This window comes from Metopolophium dirhodum, chromosome 3, assembly GCF_019925205.1.
Source record: "Metopolophium dirhodum isolate CAU chromosome 3, ASM1992520v1, whole genome shotgun sequence".
Taxonomy (NCBI): Eukaryota; Metazoa; Arthropoda; class Insecta; order Hemiptera; family Aphididae; genus Metopolophium; species Metopolophium dirhodum.
In genome coordinates this window covers 24,895,098-24,918,409 of record NC_083562.1, presented here as the reverse complement: position 1 = coordinate 24,918,409, position 23,312 = coordinate 24,895,098, and the positions used below count along the sequence as shown (strand labels likewise).

General features: G+C 30.2%; 1 protein-coding gene and 1 long non-coding RNA gene across 3 annotated transcripts in view; one reads left to right on the top strand and one right to left on the bottom strand.

Moving 5' to 3' along the window:
* Positions 1 to 23,312, bottom strand: part of LOC132941675 (integrin alpha-PS2) — a 73,775-nt gene that overhangs the window by 3,946 nt on the left and 46,517 nt on the right. The window contains exons 4-15 of one of the 2 annotated variants that reach the window (XM_061009818.1): positions 18,731 to 18,828; positions 6,172 to 6,289; positions 4,422 to 4,483; positions 4,261 to 4,309; positions 3,657 to 3,737; positions 2,160 to 2,335; positions 1,886 to 2,092; positions 1,377 to 1,482; positions 896 to 1,306; positions 674 to 822; positions 397 to 602; positions 85 to 331 (exon numbers count right to left, since the gene is read on the bottom strand). In XM_061009818.1, coding sequence (XP_060865801.1) covers positions 85 to 331; positions 397 to 602; positions 674 to 822; positions 896 to 1,306; positions 1,377 to 1,482; positions 1,886 to 2,092; positions 2,160 to 2,335; positions 3,657 to 3,737; positions 4,261 to 4,309; positions 4,422 to 4,483; positions 6,172 to 6,289; positions 18,731 to 18,828 — 1,910 coding nt within the window. The remainder of the gene's footprint in view (positions 1 to 84; positions 332 to 396; positions 603 to 673; positions 823 to 895; positions 1,307 to 1,376; positions 1,483 to 1,885; positions 2,093 to 2,159; positions 2,336 to 3,656; positions 3,738 to 4,260; positions 4,310 to 4,421; positions 4,484 to 6,171; positions 6,290 to 18,730; positions 18,829 to 23,312) is intronic. The other variant, XM_061009819.1, reaches the window with a different exon arrangement.
* On the top strand, positions 1,934 to 3,288 carry LOC132941684 (uncharacterized). Its single transcript, XR_009664186.1, has 3 exons — positions 1,934 to 2,071; positions 2,126 to 2,406; positions 2,542 to 3,288. It is a non-coding gene; the product is annotated as an uncharacterized LOC132941684 (long non-coding RNA).

The following is a 23,312-nucleotide window of genomic DNA, read 5'->3' as shown; positions in this document are numbered from 1 at the left end:
AACTAAATAGTTAAATTTATACTATATTTCCATTCAAAACTATGAAATTATAAAATATAGCTAATAGTTATGAATGTAACTAACATATTTATCTCGGGGCAATGGATTCCCAATGTCACAATGTAAAGTGTTGTTTGTCATTTCTGACGGAGCTGAACATTGTACAGGTATGTCGTTTTCATTATCATCTACTCTTTCTATTTTTACATAGTTAATGCCAGGAGGTACAGTCATGTCAAAAGTGGTCTCAAAAGAATCTTCACCTTCGTTTTGTACGATAACGTCAACTTTTAATTTTTTATTAGATCCTAGCAGGAAGGACTCGGAATCCCTAAAAATAAAAAATAAAAAAATTGATAAAAACCATTCAAAAAAATTATACTAATGTGCTCTTACGGTGTAGCAATAAGCCGAAGATTTGGTATGCAAATATTATCTCCTCCACAATTCTTTTGTATACTTATAGAGTCTCTAGAAACGGCAAATAGTTCATTATCAAGATCTATTACAGGTGTTAGAGTTCTAGTAAATTTTCTATTCTCTTCAATAATTCTATATCTTAACTCTGCTTCTAACGGCGTCAACTTGTCTCTAACATTGTTCTAAAATTAAAAAAAAAAAGTGTAGTCTTATTTGAAAAAAATATTTTTAAAAATTGATTAAAGCTTAATACCTTCAAGTAAACGTTGAATGTCTTACAAGATTGGTCATTCTTATCCAACGTTAAACTATGGTTCAATACATTCCTGTTTTCTTCTAATAAGAAAAACATTCTTGGAGATTTTGGTTTTTTAGCATCCAGTACCAGTTGCATTTCAATATCTTAAAAAATAAATCATCATTAATATATACCCTTATTTTATGTTTTTATTATTAATATCTTCCGTTTACTTACTCAGTTGATCATCGACACCAATTCCCGTATATTGTAAACAAGTGGACAAAAATAAACACGGGACCAGAGTACCGTCTTTGGTTGTACACTCTCTACGTTCCAGCGCTATTTGCTTATTTTCAGACTTGAAATATACGGACGTGGTCATTTGAGCTACGGGTCTAGATTTCATGAAATAAGCTATGTCTGATTCGTAAGCACCGACGACCAGATCTGGATACTGATTGTTGTCTAAGTCTGTTCCGCCTGACAACGAAAAACCAAACGTCGATATAGGTCTTACTCCAACGGATACGTCTTCCGATTTGATCACTTGAGAGTATTTTTCCCGAACGCCAGTTTTAGTCCCGTGGTATATGTATACTGCGCCCAATTCGTTGGGTCCGTCGTACGGAGCACCCACAGCAAAATCTGAATTTGTAAATTACTTTATGATAATATTTTATTCGATAACGACAATTGAAATCAATGCACAACTCACCTCCATATCCGTCTCTGTTTATATCACCTAGGCTAGTCAAAGCCAGTCCAAAACGAGATTTTGAGTTGAATCCCATTCTTGTGTTCCGTTCGCTAAATTTATATCCCTATGTATAAAACGTCAGTTAGTACATTAATAAGACATTGTTATTTGTTTCAAACAATTAACTAAATAAACTTAAACGAAATTACTTCATATGTTTGACATTTCAAAGTTCAGAATTTATAGTTTTACTTAGGACAAGTAATAATTAAAATATATACATGGAATAAGAAATATTCTTAATTATTAACGAGTTATCAATTACCTAACGAAATTATAATTAATAAGTGATTTGGTCAGTGCAATCAAACTATCGATATTATAGAATAATATACCTAACATCAAAAAATATGAGAAAAATGAGAATTATAAATGCATTATTATTACTTAATAATAATAATAATAATAATAATAATAATAATAATTACTTATACTTATACTTATATTATCATTTATCGTGTACTTACCTCTTTTTTCAAGTACACGTAAACTTTTCCAGTCTCGTAAGATCCGTCGTTTTTGGAAAACTCGCTGTACAGCGGTGCACCGATTATTATATCGTCGCCACCATCGCCGTCTACGTCTGAAACGCAAATCGAATAACCGAAATATGCACCGAGTTGATCGCCAGTGATGTTGTACAAATTTAACAGGTTGGTGGAGTATAAAAGAACCTGTACGTATTTAAACCATATAAATTATCTCAGATCAAAAACCGTTATTGATGTATACGAATCTTACTTTTCCGAAAAGTCCTCCACCCCTGGGCATTCCAACTGCAGCGCCGGATTCCGAACCAAATCCAAAAGCACCGACGGCGACCGAATAACCGAGATACGAATCGTCATCAGCTGGCGGTCCCTCGTTGGTCGAAAATACATCCGGTCGACTGTGCAAGTTTTGCGAGTAAAATTGGCCTATAAAATATAAATGCGCATTATAGTTTTTCGTACTGGATATTATGATATTCTGCCTTTCTCCAAGCTTAGTGAGTTAAAAAAAAAGTTAATTTTTTCTTAAAACGATTTAATCCACCTTCATTTTTTTATGTTATCCTATTAGTAGTATATATATTTAGTGTTTTTATTTTTAAACGAATAAATATATTTGTTTTTTGGTACAGGATGTTTCGACTTTCGAGTGTCTATCGGATGTTGTCATCTGCTGCAGTTGCACGTGTTACTCTAATGAGCATCTGTCATCAGCAGTAGGTACACCTGTTTCCAAGACGACTATATAGACCATTTATAGAACGTTCGCTTAAACTCTTCTCCGGACATTTATGTCTTTTTTTTTATTATCTTACTTCCAAACACATTTTTGGATTCGAAAAATAATACTTGTGGGTTCGCAAATGTTTGAACGGTCTTTTGAAACACCCTGTACCCATTAAGTGCGTGTTTTTAAGAGTGTCATTAAGGATTATTCGGATTAAAATAATATTATTTCATTTTTATTCTCTGGAATATCATAAATGATTAAACATTACAATAAAAACTAAATAAAAGTAGTAAAGATTAGTATAATGTACACAGGCAATAAGCAGCAAACGTTAGTATAGTGACCAAAGCAAAGCGAAACAGGAAAGCGTCAAGAAATTTCCACAAAAATGCAATTCCCGACACATCCTAATTATGCCAATTAAACCGGGCTTGAAATTTACATTACAATTTAATGATCAATGATTTTTATAAAAAAAAAAAAATAAGAATTTTATGATCCCTTAATAATCCCATTATACCTTATAATTTAACTATTTAGATATTTTGAACAATGATACAATTTTATGATTCAGATCAGAGTAACTAAATCACCAACTTAATTAAACATTTAAATATGGCTGGAATCAACTTATTACAAAAAATATGGCGTCATAATAACCGTACCTACAGATACTAAATGTACCTATAGATGACCATAATATATTTTAAAACAATTTATGGCATTATTTGTATTTTTATTACCATGTTATTTATCTATTTATATTTTAAAATAAATGGTCAGTTTAATAGACGTTTTAGGTTCTGGCCATGATTAAAAATAAATGGACTCAATTAAAAGGTTTAACCGTTTCGGTTTAAATACATTATATTATGTTTATGGGTTATAATTTCAAGCCCCGCGATTAAATTGTAATGGGTTAATATATGTCATCAATGACTTCCGGAGGGAGTATATACGTATGTACTATGTAGGTATATATTTGTAGTTCCGTTTTCATTTTCAACACGTGTTTACCTTCGTCGATGTCGTCGATGATATATTGTATTGCCGGTAAAAACGGCAATCGAGCTGACGAATTGACTGAGTATAATTGGCCTGCCAAATAACATTAAAAACAGTGTGTTTTACATCGAAAAAAAGTAAAAAAAAAATAAGCGCCCCGACAAATCAAACATGCCCAAATCATTCGGTAGATGAAAAAAATGCACATTGTTGTCTTTCCCGCAAACAGTAATAATTTAGGAATGATATAGTGTTTTTCGCCAGGATCGTAAACTTATAGTTACGAATCCCAAAAATACAGACATAAAGCAATAACATAAACTACATGCCGAATTGTGAAATTAACAGTGCATGCATAGGAGGCACATCTTTTCTAATAACCTGCAGGCATAGGAAAAAAATAAAAATACAATTTTACATTAAGTACATAATATTATACATAGCTAATGTGATATACAAAAATTATAACAATAAAATGAATAATTATATATATGGCGATTCTAACGATTAATTTTATATTAATATATATTTAGGACGTATGTATATAGGTATTTTATTTTAATACGAAGTAGGTATATTATCATAATTTATAAAAATTCGTATGAAATCGTCTCACCTTGCCAATACCAACTTCCGACGGCACCAATGAATAATCGTTTTCCATCCTGTAGGAACAACAAACAAATAGAGTGAATATGACGCATTTAAATGCGTTTCAAAAACCAAAGCCAAACGTTTTTTCAAAAGCTCGAGTTTTTAAATATATACGTAAATTACCTTCGAAACAGATGCCCCGAGTCCAGCTTGGCAAGTACCCTGTTTATGGTGACCCCAATTCCCTAAAACAGGCCAACACATACATAATATTTACTATATATATTATACTAGACTTTACTCTAAATCACTATATTATGGGTGTATGTGTGTAGTTTGTCTACGATCGAATACGAGACGGTTATATTTTGTTGTTATTATTATAGATGACCCATTTTATATTGTATGCATTTAAATATATTATTTTCATTTTTAACTATATAAGTACTGTTCTATACGTTGGAAACGATATAATTATTTCATCTGCATTTAAAAGATGGAAGTACATAAAATGTAAACTCAGTGCACGATAAATTCATAATAATAGAATTTATCGGTGCATCACACATATTATGTGTAATAATATATTGTTTAGGACCAGAAGTTGTTCTATTGAGTAACGGAATATGATAATAAATAATAATAAATCTTGTATATTATATAAAAATTAAATAAAATTTACAAGTATTCATAAATAGGTCAAAAAATATTCATAATGTAAATTCTAAATAAATGATAATACTATTTATAAAAAATATTAATTCAGCAAATTATTACGATTTATTGTTTGTTGTTTTCGTGTGTAAATTAACGATCGTTGTCTAACTATTATTATGATGTGTATGGGGATGAGGATACAAAATGCATACATATCAATGATATCGTTTAAGCAATTTATATGACTTAATAGTGAAATGTTTTTTACTTTTTTTTAATTCAACCACTATAAGGTAGTGAAAATAAATAATCACTCTATAATTTATTAGATTGAAAGTCACCTGCGTACGGATAGGAATTTGAAACTTGGACATTTTAGACATCGTAAGTAAGAATTTTTTTAGAAATTCAACCCTTAAGGGGTGGCAAAGTTTGTATGGGCTATAATATTTTTATGTTTTCAAATTTACTTGAAACTTGGCTTTAATAGTCTTTGACATGATTAGGTATCTTAAACTAGCTTCCTTAGTCATAGCAAAACTATACTGTCATATTGATATCCGAGTGAAGCCACGGGAAATATATACGGGAAGTTATATGCTTATCTAATTGTCTTCCATAAAAGTAAAATATTTACTTCAGATTTTTAACTATTATTTCACGTATTATGGCATTATGTAAACATAGCCACATATCTTTTTTTTTTTTAAATCGTTTATTTAAATGAATATTTACAATCTGTACCAGGGGGCACAATAAGTAAAATGTTTAGCATAATGATGAAAAGGACAGTGAAAGACATAAAGGAGCTTCACATTAGAAGCACCTTAGCCACATATCTATAGTATAAGTACATGCACTTCATACGGTTTATTTATTAGATGTGTATAGTAGGCATTTTTGAACAGTATATTGGCTATTGGGCAGTGGTAAAATCTCCCGGTTGTTAACTATCCCGACTTTTAAAACTAGTAAACTCTCTCGGGACAATATTATGTTTAGCTAAAGGTGGTATAGATACGTCGGTATTGTATCTTATAAATTGTAATGTTAATATCTAGTCGCTTTGACATCATTGTATTAATTTTTTTTTATCGCTAGAAGATAAGAATTGAAATTGACTTTTTTATACTGTTACAATGGTTTTTTTGTTTTTATTTAAATCAATTACAATTATTACCTATAGCATGTACATTAAATATAAACCTATATCATTATTAGAATAATTCTGAATTATATCATCGATATAATGATATATCATTATTGATTCACTTACGCGTTCGGCAGGGCGAGTACTCAGAGAAATCATTGAAGTCTGAGGTGGCGTAACACGTACCCACGGGTTCTCTTTTGTTACCATTGCTAGTGAAATAAACGTACCTCGGAGCGCAGGCCTGAAATATAAAAGTTAAAATAATATAGTCAGTAGGTATTCTAAATGCAATAATAAAGGTATGCAAAAATAAATAGGTGTCCAGTTTATAGTGTACCATGTATACTGATAAACCATTTCATACTAAAAACGATTCTGAGCAAAGGCTGTCTGTCAGGTTAAAATATGTATAAACATAATTTAGATTATTTAATTTCAGTATGAACTATTCAAGCGGAATCTCGTATTAAATGTTTAAGTCTTAGATATACAAATAAAACATTTTATTAATTCGTAACTACACAATTATTTGCACATTTTCGTGGTTTTGACGAACTTTGTCAAAATATGAAATTCAGATGCTTATAAAAAAAAATCATGTCTATATGTATTTTTAATATTTTTAGATAACAATAACATCTTATGAGGAACCTTGTATTACATTTTCAAGCTTTTTGACCGAGTGAATATTTTTTCATCGACAATTATTGAAAAAAAAAGAAAAAATTTCACTTCTCTATAAATAGCTCAAAAAAAGTCAAAATATTTTTAATTTCATACCATGTATAGAAAATGCTAGTATATTAATTTGGTGACATTTTCACAAAAAAACACATTGTTACAAATTACAATCAATACATCCATGCTCCGCTCCGAATCTAAAATGAATTTAAAAAACAGGTGCATCTACTAAAATGCATTTCTTTTTGTAAACTCAATTTTTCATCGCCCTGTTCCCATTTACGACTATAATCCTAACTATACCACGCGCGCAGTTTCTGGCCGATGACTATGGAAATAATTGCGGTCTTTTGATTCCATTCAGTCGTGCCTTAACTGACAGACAAATTAGTATAGTACATATCTAGAGACGACGAACGTGTGATGTACGAGTGTAACAATGATGGTCTCGTTATATGTATTTTTTTTTTCATTCCAAGTAGCTCTTAGATTTGAAGACATTGATTAATCGACCGTTACAAATACGGAACAAGACCATTTATTACGAAAATTATTTTATCTCAATTATGCCGCCCGATGTAACTATTTCTAGATTATTATATTTCGTTAAAAAGAAAATACAGCTAATGCAGTATATATACGTATAATAGGTATGTATATTGTATATAATAGATTAAGTATAATTTAACACGCATTTCTTATTTTTAGTATACTTAGCCATTAATAATATTGAGTCATATAGAGATAATAAAGATATTATTATGGTTGTTATTCATGAACCATTACAATGGAATGCCCAAATGCGATTGCCTATTTAGTATGTACATTTACGTATACGTCACATAAAGACTACCTCGGACACATAAATTGCTTCATTTACCTATACGTTATACGTTCGAATACCTAGTCGTATTATTCAAAATATATTTCTCCTTCAGAGTTTGTGAATTTCAATCAAAATTATGTTTCTACGTTGTTATTATTGCGATTTAATAGTTTTTATTTGGTTTGTGACTTAGTATACGGCCATTGATTACCATTTAAATATTTACAGCAATCAGTGGGTACCTAACAAACAACATTTTACAATGAATTTACCTACAAGCAGCTTATAAAAAATTCTCAGTTTGAATGGTATCTATACAATTGTTATTACTTATTATAATAATTATAATTGGTGAGAGTTTCGAACATCTAGCGTTGATAATTTTTAAATTATGATCAAATAGCCAATATTGATTTGATTGGAATTTATATTGAATTGGGGTTTTTTTTCAGGTATTTTTTAACAGTGTACAAAAAAGAGAGAAAATCTAAAAAATATATCTGTTAGTTACAATATGACATATGTATAGGTAGTGTATAACCAGTTGGGCTTTTGAGGTACTCGTGATGCAGATATCGGTTCACTCTTCCTACACGAAATAATGATCACAGACATAAAAAACGCAATTTACCTTAATACCATTGATTAAATATACATATATGTACCTTACTTTGAACACTGAACAATTTTGAATAAAACGCGTTGTGCCTATCTTATAGTTTTATACTTAGTGACGTACATCATATTGTCATTTATATTAACTCGCGAGACATGCCGACATCGTCAAATTGACAATGCCAACGGCTATTTAAAAAAACATCAAGTCGGACAAAATAAAATAAAACATATTATTGTCATTACTCATAATTTAGGTAATATATACATAATAATATTATTCAATACTATTTTATGGTAATTATAATGCACACATAATATATTGTTTAATGTAGCTGCACCGTATTATATATTATAATACTTCGGAAAACAGTGCTATACTTCTTCGTGACCGAGACATTCGTGTGCGTTTAAAGCTGCTTTCGATAACGCAATATTATATACAATATATTATATGAGTATTATAGCATATAGGTACCTTGGTACCTACTACCTACGTCGTATTCACTATCCTTCGAGAAAAACAGTTACATATAGGTTTCTTTCTTAAATTTTTCTTCGTCAAGTATACGCATATACAATAACGATGATAGTAATAATAATAATAATAATAAAATGTCACATTATGTCTCCTATATATAATATACATATATAAATAATTATACACTAAACAATTAAAAAAATAGCTGTAGTATAATAATTATACACACTCGACACATTTCGTGTCTCGGTCCAAATTATTATTTATTATTGAAATGACACACGCGTAGGTCAGTTCGACAGTCACCATAAAACACGAGCGAACTCAAATATACTTATACAATTATTAAAAGCCATCTTCCGGCATATACCTAGCTACAGTAGAAGTGATATTTAAAATATACTGATGATTATTCCAGATTTGTAAGTCAAATGTGTCTTTTTATTGATGAAAACCTCTTGCACAAATGCTCTAACCTCCAGATGCGGAAAGCTTGTCCATGGATAATCAATGCATAATATGCGAAATAGAAATCCTTCCCGGGATAGCTAATATACTATAATAAGGTTCCTCCGACCACGTTACAAAAACAACTATATAATAATAAGTTGTTATTCTATATCGACTTCCACGCATTCGTTTCGACCACTGATTTAATTTTTTATTTGATTTTACGCCATTTTTTTATATATTATAATGTAATACAAATACTATTCTCGCGTAGGCGAACCGCTGTCCGTCGTCGGCGCAGAGGTGCGTCATTCATCACGCGAGTCATCTGTGCCTATATAGGTATATTAAATTGGTGCAGCAAGACGACTATTATATCGGCACAGGTATAGTCAGTCGCCCTAGGTATAGGTAGATTAGGTTTTTAGTGTTGACCGGTGATTTATTTTTGTCTGTATATATATTTTAGTCGGTACCTATAAGATTGTTTTTCTTCAGCGACTCGTCCTTACTTCAACCGCGACATTATCGGAACCCACTATAATATCATTATACATTTATACCATAATATAACCTAATAATAATAATATTATCGAGCATAATTCGATTCTAGTTTGCATTTTTTGTAGTCTACGCGCGTAGGGTAATTGATGGCATAAACCGGTCGCACGTGATCAACAACATAATATTATAATATTGTAACATATTATTTGTAACTAAATCGTTTATGAGGCAGACATTTCTAAATTTGGATCTCTGCCTGCCTTTTTTCATCGACAAAAACACACGTGATATACATACAATACACCCGAGTGGGTGTTTTTGAAGTTCCGTTTATCCTGTCCTTATTATATATATTAATCATACGTATTTAATAAAAAACTGCGGGCCAGTGTTGAATTTGCTGTATCAGTAATTATTTTTTAATCGATATCCAATCAGAAAATCAATGGAAAAATATCGAGAGTTTCAGATTATGATTTAATTTTTTAAGATTGTAGATAATAAAATATATTATTTTAAAATTGTTATCAATAAAATTCTTAAGCAATTAGTTCTTGAATATTAATGAATATTATTATTTATTAGTTGTTAGTTAGTATATAGCCTATTAATATGTATACATATTTAGTTCATATTAAATTATCCGATCTTATGTTGAAGCTCGCTCTAATGATTTACTGCAGTCAAAAATTCATAAGAACTTGAAAATAAAATATTAAAATGTAAATAAAAAGCTTTGACACATTTATTGTAAGTAAACATTATACGTAGATAAACATTGGAAAAGTGGTCGACTTTTAGACTTTGATAAAGCGCCAAAATAAAAACCAAACTGTTTAAGTGCTTAAAATAATGTTTGTGGATAGATTTAGAATTTTAAAACGATATGATATTATATGGGATTTATTGCTAGATCAAAATAATTTGTAAATTGTATATTTATTCATGAAACATAAGATCAAGATGTACCTAATTCAAACTACTTTCTAAACTTCCCTGGTATTTCAAAAAATTATCTCTGAAAATGTCGTCAAAATTGGTCTAGTAGTTTTTGAGTCTACAATTTACAAACATATACGGTCATTGCCTTTTGTTGTAAATTTGAATAGATAACAATGATGATTAATAAAATATTATTTTCTTATATTTAAAAAGAATACCATTGCACCATCGCAACGTATGGTGGGTCGGATTGTATATACCAATTTTTATTTAAATTGTATATCTGTAACTAATGGTAACCATATATAATAAACAAAAAATCATTAAATTTTCGAGAGCAAAAATTAAATTGATGTGTGTTTGTGACTGTATGAGTCAACCTAAAGCAACTTTTAGGGGTTTAACAACGAATCAAAGTTTACTCCCCGAGTTATAAGGAATAAACTGTGTGAACAATTTGATGACAATTGACTCAGCAGTATTGTATCCAAGTCTATAAGCTCCATACAAATGTACATTAATTTTTTTATTACATAGAAGATAAAATATATGTAATATTTAATATAATAGTACTTGTCATACCTACTCAGAACATTTTTGCAGTACAAAATGTCAATAGATTATTATCAAATACTATATCAATTTCAAATCTTCATGACCCCGCCATAGATTACAAGCCTATTATCCTGCATTATTATGCTAAACCGGCTTAGTATACAAAGTCTAATCGAATTTCGATTTAGATAATAATATATAAACATTTTTAAATCAGTCATTAACAACTAATAGAAAAAACCGGTTAATTCTTATTTGAAATCAGAAGTATATAAACATAAAGTAGGTATACAATTTTCCTGTGGATTAATCGTTTAAATTATTCTACTATTTTGAATAAAATTTAACAACTCCATCAAATTCCAAAAGTTTTTTCCATAATATTTTTCTAATCGATATCGAAATTCCGAGCGATCATTGTTATATTTAACTTTTAGAGGGGACTGTGCAGCCCTCTCACGCTTTGCAGTTTATTCCTTTGCCGTGGGATCGCGAAAAGGGCATTTTTATAGGTCGTAATGTCGTATACCATATATTGTGGCTGATTGTTGTGCCTGCTACAGCCTACCGGTAAACCTATATATGGATATAGCTGGTACCTATATATATATTATATGATATATCCCAGGCATGTACCGTGTATATACGCAAGTGATTTTTATATACACCGTACAGTTGATTCTCATTGGCGTTTAATCAAATCGACCGCGACAATTTGTCGCCCCGACCGATTTCTACGACAAGACTGCGGTGTCCTCGGCAAAGGAAAATGTGCAACGTGCATAATCCATAATATATAATATATTATATATATATACTGCTGCAGGCTGCAGCACGCGGTGTTCCGCAGCTATATACACAATACGACACGTCTCCGCGGATGGAGGGTCATAATATTATTATATTATATGCCTAGCGATATTGTTTGCACGACAACCACGACTTATCAACTTAGCCGCACCGGGAGTCGTATATATATGTTATTTTTTTTCTAAACCGCACACGACCGCGAGGCGTATCCCACTACGTTTACATATTATGTTATGCAGGTATCTATATATACGTGCGAGCCATAAGGTATTCAGCAGTATTATACACATCGGTTGTAATATTTATTGGTTTTTATTTATTATTATTATTATTATTTTTTTTTTTTGTTTTTGCCTCTTATATTATTTAAATGCGGATTTTTCTGTACACCGCGGGTGAGTAAACGTATCGAATACAATGGACAGCGGTGTACGGGAAAAATCGCCTTTTACGTCGTCTTAACGTCATACACGCGCGTGGTGGAGCTTTAGGCGTGCGACATGCTCGTTTTACAATCCACTCTGACCTCGTGCAAACCGGATCGGATGCGTGGCGACCGGCGTTCTGTTTCATTCAGCGTAATATATCGTGTGTATATTATATTATTATGTAGGTTCTGTATGTGCATCTGCGTGTGTATATAAGTCAGTATGTGTGCTGTGTGGCAATACCATTTTTGCAAGTACCTACGCAACGAATTTGATTTTGGTACGACGCATTGGCGCATATCCGCTTATACTATCGCACGTGGCTGTTATCAGCTACATATAAATAGGTATATAATATTATAGTTCATAATTCATCCATAATGTATATGACCAAACCAATATCCTACTCTACACTACAAAATTTGAAAGCATTAATTGTATAGTTTTTAGATTCTATAGGAGTGAGAAATTAAAACTTTTCAAATTTCAAAAACCTCTGTAAGTAGGTATTAAATACATTTTTTTATTTATATAGACACTTATAAAAGGCAACCATTGGGATAATTTATTTATATCAAGTACTACCTTACGATATTATCATTATATTATTATATTAATTGTATAGATCTGTCAAGTTCCTACTTATACATACTACATGCATTATAATAAGTAATTTATTTCGTTAAAAATATCGATTTTCAAATTTTATCGTATTTACAATATTTATAAACTCGCTCCTCCAATATGAAACTAAATTAATAGCGAATCATATAATCTATGCTTTAAAAAAAATGTAGGTACTCATTTGATATTTGCATATTATTACATGTAAAAGTACTTGTTAAAAGCGTTCTTAACAAGACCGTCCACAGACCACAGGCTTTCGTATTTGTGGGGTGAACGAAACTTTATTATACATATATAAGCATACTATTATATGTTTACGTCGTTTATTATACAACAACGGCAGAATATAAACTGTGATAAGAAGACCTAGGGTATAAATTACACGCGTATATAGTGACTATACATAACATATATTATGTTACACCTCCTATATTACATCGAATATTTAATCACACATCGTCCATCGTCCATCGTTAAAAATATTGTACATTATTATAATATTATGTAGGTAGCTCTTGTACTCGGAGACATTATATACCTACATTAATATAATATATTGTTATATTATGGTCATTGGTGCAAGAGTGTCAGGTTTCATAATCATTTATTCGCCACGAACGGATGACGCAGTAATATCGTGTGTGTGTGTGTGTGTGTGTGTGTGTGTGTGTGTGTGTGTGTATGTGTGTATGTGTGAACTATGCACAAGTCAAATACACTGAATCAGCGGTTCGAAAATGCATACATCCCTATATAGCTTCGACATTAAAGAAATATTGAAATTAAAATAATTTTTAACGATTTTATTACAATATAATATACAACCGTTAACAATTATTTATATGTTTATGCTCTCCTATTCGTATTCGTTGTTCACCCTCTTATATATTTCCGCTGCAGTATATTGTAAACAAACGCGGCGAAAATAATGTAAATAAACGTTTAACTCGTAGTTCACGGCTTTGTTGGATAGTACAATAATTTGAAATTTTCATCCGGAATTTATATACATATTATATTTATCGGTGATCCAGAGAGGAGACTTACAGGAGCTCGGAATCTTTTGTGTGTCTTGAATTCGGGACAATCGAGATTGTTCCAAACCATCACGTGCTTAAATTGTACTCCTCGGTTTTGACAATAACCACCTGTGGAGATAGAGACCCCAACGGATTTATCCTAGACAACGCACGGTGATGTGTATAATGTATATTACATTATATTATATACCATTTATACATAATACTATCTAACGATATTATACATTATAGAGCGGTGCGGATATCGGATTTATCTACAGCTAAAATATTTAAAAATGGAAAACCGTCATAGTCATTAATCCTCCTTATATAGAGGTATACGTTTCTATCAGTCTTATCTATTTTTTCCTTCTACAGATCGATGCGTGTCGCAGTAGGAAATTTATACTAGCTGCTGCATTCTTGTGCACACCGTCTAATTCTTTGAAAAATAAAAGACTGGTTTAGACTTGGACATGACCATAACATTTTATTCGACTTGACTGTTGACAGTGCAGTTTTCCAGGCAGATGGATTATACTATATTGGATTCATTGGAAATTATTTATCCAAACGCATTACAAAAAATACATCGTTGATGGTATATTATAAGAAAAATAGTGCTTTCGAGGTCTGCACTGTACAACTGCTGAATATTTTAACAATAGCAAGACAACAGGAAAACAACTTGAATATATTTAAAAACATCAGTTTTTTTACGTAATATTATGAAATAAAATAAAATTATCACTGAAAAACATTTCCCGATTAGGAGTAGGTACTAGGTACCTATATACCAACATTGAAGCCTATATAGAACGGCAATGAAATGTGATTTCATAGGTAGGTACAAAAGACAATTCTAAGTAATAACCATAATAATATTATTATCCCGTGAAAACAATCGACGAATAAACATTAGGTACATTCAAATCATTAAACAAAACTCTATAAAAATAACAGAATGTGTACCTACCTTTACGTTTGTTTTATGAAACTGTATAGTTGGTATATATAAGTACATCCCGTAATTGATTTATGCACAAAGTCGATGTCGTAAATGCTAAACAGCCTCGAGATTTTTATACTGTACGTTATACCTATTATAATATTAGTTATCTTTACAAATACGAAATGGCATTAAAATAAAATTCAAGACAAATATACGTGTGAATTTCCATGCCACCTGGTGTTAGGTATTAATTACTTCACACGTTTGAAAGAAAGCTATACACCTTTACCTAACCTACAGAACATACGTAGCACATGATATATTATATTATACGCCTACGGTGGGAAATTATCGATCCTGTTACACGCGCACAGGACACATAGTATAAATTGTTTTAAACGATTGTAAATTCCTCGGTGCAAAGAGCACACACGTTATAATGTACGGTAGGTATTTATTTTGTAATATATTATGTTTTGCACTTTGGCTTATTAATGAATAATTAGCCGGTACAACGAGACCGCTAAAATACCTGATTTGCTGTAAACTATATAAACGGTTCGCGTACCTACACGCTTACATGTAATTACATTTTTATATGCCATAATGTTATATATCACAAGTTACAATAAACCGCTTGCGAAATAAGTGCATATGAATTTTGATATGACGTAATATACGTACCTATATGGGTATATATAGATTATAATATAAACGGTAAGCCGGTAAACGCTTTTTAACGAAATGTCATTATATTATTTGTTCACGAATCATAGTTGAATATCGGCGCAAATAGATTTTATTTTAAAATTGTATAATTGTGTAATATATTCATTTTAATCTCTAAAAATCTTGTAATTATAATAATATAGATAATTTTATTATTTGCTTATCATAGGTACTTCAGTAGATATCGAAATCACAATTTTGAGGTTATACGTATAGTATATTTTGTAACATAGTTGTTATACCTAACAACTGAAATTTTCTAATTTGTTTTCAACTTTTAAAGCCGGATTCACACCATGCCATCTCGTGTTACGTTTCATATATTATATTCAATAAGTACATGTAATACAAATTTTAAAATGTTGGTAGGTACATATAACTCAACACTAATTTAACATTAGAGCGCGGATTTAAATGCAAATTGAATTTTTTTCTGAAAGTATATAAGTATATTTTCAAGCATATAATTTTTTCATGGACTAATCTATCTATGTTCATTTATTTTATTTGTGTAAGTGACAAATAGATTATCGAACGCACTTTATAGAGTTTTCAAAAGTCATATGATTTTTAAAATCATTCAAAATTACTAATTATTTTAGTTTGATAGTTTTATTAATAATAACAAAACAATCACGAAGGTACATAAATGAAACAGTATAATAATCGTTGATTTATATTTTATATAGCTTAGGTTAGGTAAAATATTATCTAGTATATGTCATAGGAATATACGTGTATTTATTTAATTCATTAATATTTTATTAAGCTAATCAATAAATAATTATATTTTAACCATAAATAATAAGAATACGATTAAATGGATTCTTCAGCGGCTAAACGGAATCGATGGGTACAAAAAGACATTATAATTATATTCTGTGTTAAAATTACCCTATTACTACAGGTATCCCGTGTGAAAATTTTTAAAATCCCATTCTAGGGCGATTAGTAGAATGGTGAAATATTTGCTTCTCGTGTAAAATAGACGTATTTATAATATTATATAGATTGAAATAATATAATTTAAATTAATTGTATATTCCTATAGAAAATGCACGTTCAATGAAAAGCGGAAGGAAAACCAGTTCAAAATATATCAATAAATAACAGAAAACGAGTTAAATTATGAATTCATAAATATATTATAATTATAATTTTTTGGAAATATTATGCAAGTAATATTGAAGTGATTACATTTTAAAACAAAAGGAAACATGGAAAGCTTATATCAGAAATCGAACACACTATGATACCTAAGAGTTTCTAAATAATGAAGTTTATCTTTTGATAATTTTTGTAATTTTTGTAATTTTGTTAAATTTGTTTGAGTTTAGATATCTATTGAATTCAAAATATATAATATAGGTATAGGCAATAGACACAATTAAAAATGTATAACTTCAGTTTGAGTTTTGTGTAACTAAATTCACTACATACCTATATGTATGTATCATATATGCGTTTAATGTATGTAATATTGTATACATAAAACACAATGTAGGGTACATATATAGTTATATTGTCAATAAAATGTAATTTATATAGTTTGTAAATTGGTAATGAAAGCATGTAACGCGTGGGCTAGAATGCTGACTTAACTGCAGCAACAACTCAATTAGCGAAGAAAATTAGTATTATAGACCTCCTGGGATTCTCCGTCCACGCCGATAAGTAGACAAATTGAATTCGTGCAGCCTATACTTAATTAAAAATGAAAATCGAAACGACGTTTTATTTAGATGCGTGTATAATAATAATAATAATAATATAAGGTGGAGTTTAATTATAATTTCGTTATGCCGAGGAGAGTAGAACGTTAATAATTATTCGGATGGCAAATCGATGTTGATTGATTGCAGTAGCCAACGGGTAGTAAATATAATACATAATATACCTATATGAACGTAGGTATACGACTGTCGACTGCTGCAAGAAAGAAACCTCCCGAACTCATGACAAATTTCGTAATAAATCACTTATACCTACAGCGCGGTATTATAAATATTAATGAGTCATTAGCATTCCGTAGCCTTTAAAAAATCCGCCGATGACAAATAATGATGAGTGGCGGTGCATTTGTACAAAGCGAACTTCTCGTTCGGATACGCCAAACTAATAATATGCTGTTGAAATGCGTGTTCGCCAATCTCGGCGGGTGAGTATTTATGTAAAATGTTTCCTCGTAAAAGAGTTGTAGGTAGTTATCGATCGCTTTTGTTCGGTACACAATTAATGGTTATTTTACAAGTTACAGGGCTGTATGTCTTTATACTTTATAGGTATAGGGTTTTTATTTTATTAAAATTGAAGCAGACATTTTATGGAGTGATTATTATTATTATTACTGAAATCGAAAGGAAATACTGCTTCCACATGCGTTCACAATTCGGCGGTGTGGGGGTTCGTAAAATATGTATACGAGTTCAACAAAGACTGATATATCATGTTTACGCGTGACGGAATTTGATTGTATACATATAATAAATAATACGTACCTACCTACATCCTTTGTGCGGTACGAAAAGCAACCTTATGTTTTATAGCACTATAATAGCCACAAGTTAGTAAACGTTCAATGGAAAAAAAGTGGTCGATAGATATATTTATCGGAATCTATGTAAGTCCAGTAAATGAGTTCACTTAAAAATATATATATATTATTATATACCTAATAATATACGTATCAAGTAAATCATAATATTATTGTAAATAGTAAATACGCTGAAATTACAAATAAGACATGTATATGCCAGATTTGAGATAATTATAATGATAAATTATAACAAGATAACCAAAGATAATTGAAGTTGAGGGCATTTTCCGGTTGTTATTTGAATGGATATGTGAATGTCATGACATTAAGTGAAAGCATTTAGGCATTTAGCTGATCTAAATACCAGTAATTGGTATGAAAAGTAAATTGAACCTAAACGAATAATACAGAGTAAACAATTGAATTAACTAATGAGGAACAATCGACTAATAAAACGCTGTACGGACCCTTTGAGTATATTAAGTAGGCAGTTAAACTGTTAATAGTCACGAATGTTTAATATTTACCAAAATTACTCCATTGTCTCCGGAGCTCCTCACGGTGGCGCCGAACCATTGACGTGACTTACTGTCTATTTGAATCCATTTGGAGGAATTGTTGTTTCCTGTTTTAAAAAAAAAAGTGTTTTAATTATGATTGTTTAAAAGTTTGATAACAAATATACTAAACATTTTCGACGAATCGTTTCATTACAAATTACTCGCACTTCAGACTTTTATAATGTGTTTAGCAGAGTGTAAACTACATAAATGAACGGTCTATCTATTATATTAAAAAAAAACTGTTTTGTACAAATATATGTTTTATATTATAATTTATAATTTAATATTATTATAAACAACAAAAATTCTGTTCCATCCAATGTATGACTTTTACACTATGATTTCTTCTGTTCTTCATTTCATAGTATAGTAATATTATATTTGTTTGTAAATATAAATTAATTGTAAAATATTGATTGGTTTATTATAAAATTTTTAAATATGATTAAAAATTAAAATCGAGTAGGTCTACCGAAATATTAATTATAATATTTTATCTCGGATTATGATTAATGGGTTTTATTAAAATTGTTTTCCAGTAGTGATATATTTTAATAAATTAATAATACACTTTATGGTAGCGTACGAATTATGATAGACGCCTACGTATTCCTATAATATTTGTACGGGGTCATCCATTTGACGGACGACACTCATTATTTCAAAAAATATCTACGTTTTTGAAAATATTTTTTTTGCATATAATTTAAAGTCGTTACAAAAAAAACATTTTCTAGTGTTTTTTATTGTTATAATTTTTTACTAGATTTTATCTGTATATTTCGAAGCAGAATATTTTTCTTTGTGTTTTAATCAATATTAATCAAATATCGAATAATTATAGTTTATTATAGGTACTAACCTAGTTGTAAGTGTTAAAGTAAGCTGACTATAGTCGATCAACATTTTGCGGGGAGTTCCTGTACCAGTACCACTCCACTCTGCTTCACTTAACTTTAAATACTTTGAAAAGTTACAACTCATAAACTAATTGTCTGAAAACAAAGTACTCCTAATAATATTTTGTTTTGGAATAAGAAATTAAAAATGTATGTTGTCTTGTCATTAAAGATTAAACAAATTAAAAAATGATGACAATAAAAGTGGTAAAAATACATTTTATTGAAAAATGTTGTTTTTAACGACTTAAAATTATGTAAAAAAATATATTTTCAAAAATCTTACAATTTTTTTTTAAATAATGAGGGTCTTACGTTATTAGAATCATCCGGTAGAGCTAATGTAAACGCTCAGTAAATATTCAATAACTGCCACCGTGTAAGCTATATTATACGTATAGTTACTATAGACATAGTGAATCTTATATAGTTGTTGAAAAAACTAACTACACTATCGACCACGATCATCTACAATCTGCATCGCCCCTCCAGGACTATATAGGTAAACTGGTGCAGTAGATATCGACCACCAACCACCATCCCAAACACAACGATACCGGTTCCCCCTAAATAGGGCTAGATCACATATAATATAGCGGGTCATAGGTGTTGATCTCAAAAGCCGAAGCTCTGCATACACTGAGATCTACGACAATAACAATTTGCTAAACAATAGGCCCCGACCATATGGCCATACACTCTGCAGTATAGGAGGTAGGTAATATAGGCTTACTATATATATATAATACCAGCTACCGTCATGCAACAATTATTATTATACCTATATTATGCACCACGGCTAGTACATATCCGTCTACGCTGCAACGGCCTGCAGCGTATTGTATAGTTGTAATATATTATACCGGTGGCGACAAAATTAATAATAATCGAATGCCGCCGCCGCCGCCGCGCAGTAGCTGCGGCTATAATAGTAGTGGGTCAGATATGGACTTGCGGTGCGGACGGTTTGTGTATATTGAAAAAACAATACCTAAATATAGTCAAGCCACTATATAAACTATACAAGCTCGCGTAGAAGAGACGAATATATTATATATATATATATATTAAGTACGTGGTGGTGTGTGTTTTTTAACACCGAAGAACTCTGACGACCTTCTCTCTCTAAATACATAACATATATATATATATATTGCAGAGTCCCGCGCACTACTGCATATATAGCTGCAGCATCATCATCGTCCGGACCACTTATGCACGGTCGACGGCGGTGTATGACATTTTATTTTTTATTTTATTTTTTCATCTTCTCGGAACGCGCTTTTCCTTAACCGGACGACTAGTTGTATTACGTACGCAGAATAAATAAAAAGAGTTTTGTTTGCGTACAGACGTCAAACGACCATCCGGATGATAATGTTATACGACCGCTGCTGCAGATCCGTTACCGGCGAGTGCCTATATATATATTATGTTTTTTCTTCTTATTATTATTATTTTCAATCACCCTACATATATACTGTTGTTGTTCTATCCTCCTATAGAGTACCCTTTTCTCGTCGAGGTTAACGAACCTCGCGCGTTTCCAAGTTCACTATAAAATGTACCAATCGTCACATTAAATAATTCTACCCGACCTATATAATGTGACATAATATAATGCACATATTATATTAGTGACAACTGATACGCCACTTTTAGCATGACAATAATAATTGGGTAGGTATACATAATATTCTTTAATCTCTATACGTTGGTATTATAATTTCATACAAACTTAATGCTGTAAAAGTTTGTATTATATATATATAATATATTATATAAGGCATAGCGATTTATTTAGTTTATTGCGCTTCCTGAAAAATTTCAAAAACATGAAATAAGAGCTATTGCCATGACGGCAGCGATATAAACACCCTGGAAATGTGTGGAAATTAATATATATTAAACAATAAGCCATTATGATGTTTCTTGTTATTTGTAATGTGTTTGCAGTAGGTACGTGCAGTTTATAAAAGGGGTATACTTCGCCAAAAATGTATTAAGTTAATGTCTATTGAACCAACGTTTCGTGCGTGTGTTCGTTTAAGGTCTTGAAATGTGCTATAAATGCGCCTACTGAATGACTATTGTATTATTACCGTTTGATTGAATTCACGCGAGATACAATTCAATACAATGTGTTCAATCATTGGAGCATAAAAAAACCCTTCATTCATTTTCAGCTGTCAACAAGAAGGATATCATATTAAAAAGCGTAGTAGGTATATAGGGAATAGTTGCACTAAAATTAATCTAAAGTCTAGGGGGGTTTTTTAAATAGGGATAACTTTTCTCACGGAGTATGATTAAATGTTTTCGTAAATAAAGTGTGTTTTAGACCTAGAAATAAGTCAAGGTAGGCGATGAAATATAAAACTGCCAAATTTTTATAGTATGATTAAACACACAAAACTAATATTAATTATTCTATCGTCTTAATTTGTTTTTATATTCGTATATACGGCTATGTTATATTGTATTAAAATATATGCTTATTTATGTACTTTTAGCATTCTAAAATCTTGACTTTATTGTAAAGCATTTTAAATTTGTACAATTATATATTATATAAGGTAAAAAATAAGAAATTAAAAATTATTTTAATATTTTAAACTTAACAGTGAACTGAACGAGTGATATAAATTACTTCTAACCGATTTAGAACTAAAAAACAACTAACAAGTGTTGGACATTTATCGAAAACTTTCCAAATGTTTGTTATAAAGGATAAAATATGCTGCTTCTTTTTAAATATTTTAATCGTTAAGTTAGGTAACATTAATTAATAATTATATTATATTTTATTTATTTTAATTTCAATGTAAATGTTTTGTTTCATTTTTCCAGAACATTTAATTTTTAATAATGCGTGTGAATAATAAACGTTATATATTTTTTTCATTCCTAAAAGAATCTTGTTATAGTTCGTTTTTTTATGTATTAAAAATACACAATAATTATTACAGTCTACAATTATATAGTGATGTATACTGTATACACCAGAGTTGAATATATAACTATAATAATAGACATTATATAAAAAAAAAAAGATTACAATGATTTCTCATTTATGAATTTACAACAATACAACTTATTTACTACTTAATAGTACTTACAATTGAATATTAACTCACCATTCACAATGTACTTGTTGATGATTTATTTACTTTAAATTCAATGTAACGCAATGCGTGATATGTAAGTATAATAGAGGATTGTAATGTAAATTAAATAATTCTATGTCATCGTCTTGTTATGCATTATTTTTTATATGTTTAATCTTAAAATATAATATTATTGAGGAAGTTATAGCTTCAACTGGTTTACTTGTCTACAAAACGAATAATGCACTATACCTAATAATAATAGGTTCCTGAATACATTATATAAGAACTTTAATAAATATCGCGGGGTTAATTTTTAACAATTCGTTCTTATTTGTCTAATGTATAAAATTAAGTTGGTGCAAATCAAGTAATACAGATCGCAAACAAATATTTACAATAATGATATGTAGATAGGTATAGTTCGCAGTTTGAATGTCGTACGGTATGAATATTACAACGTATTTAACGTTCTATTAAATCGAAACGTTTTTTTTTTTTCGAGATTCGTTCAAAAGTATTCCACGACTCCACGTGACA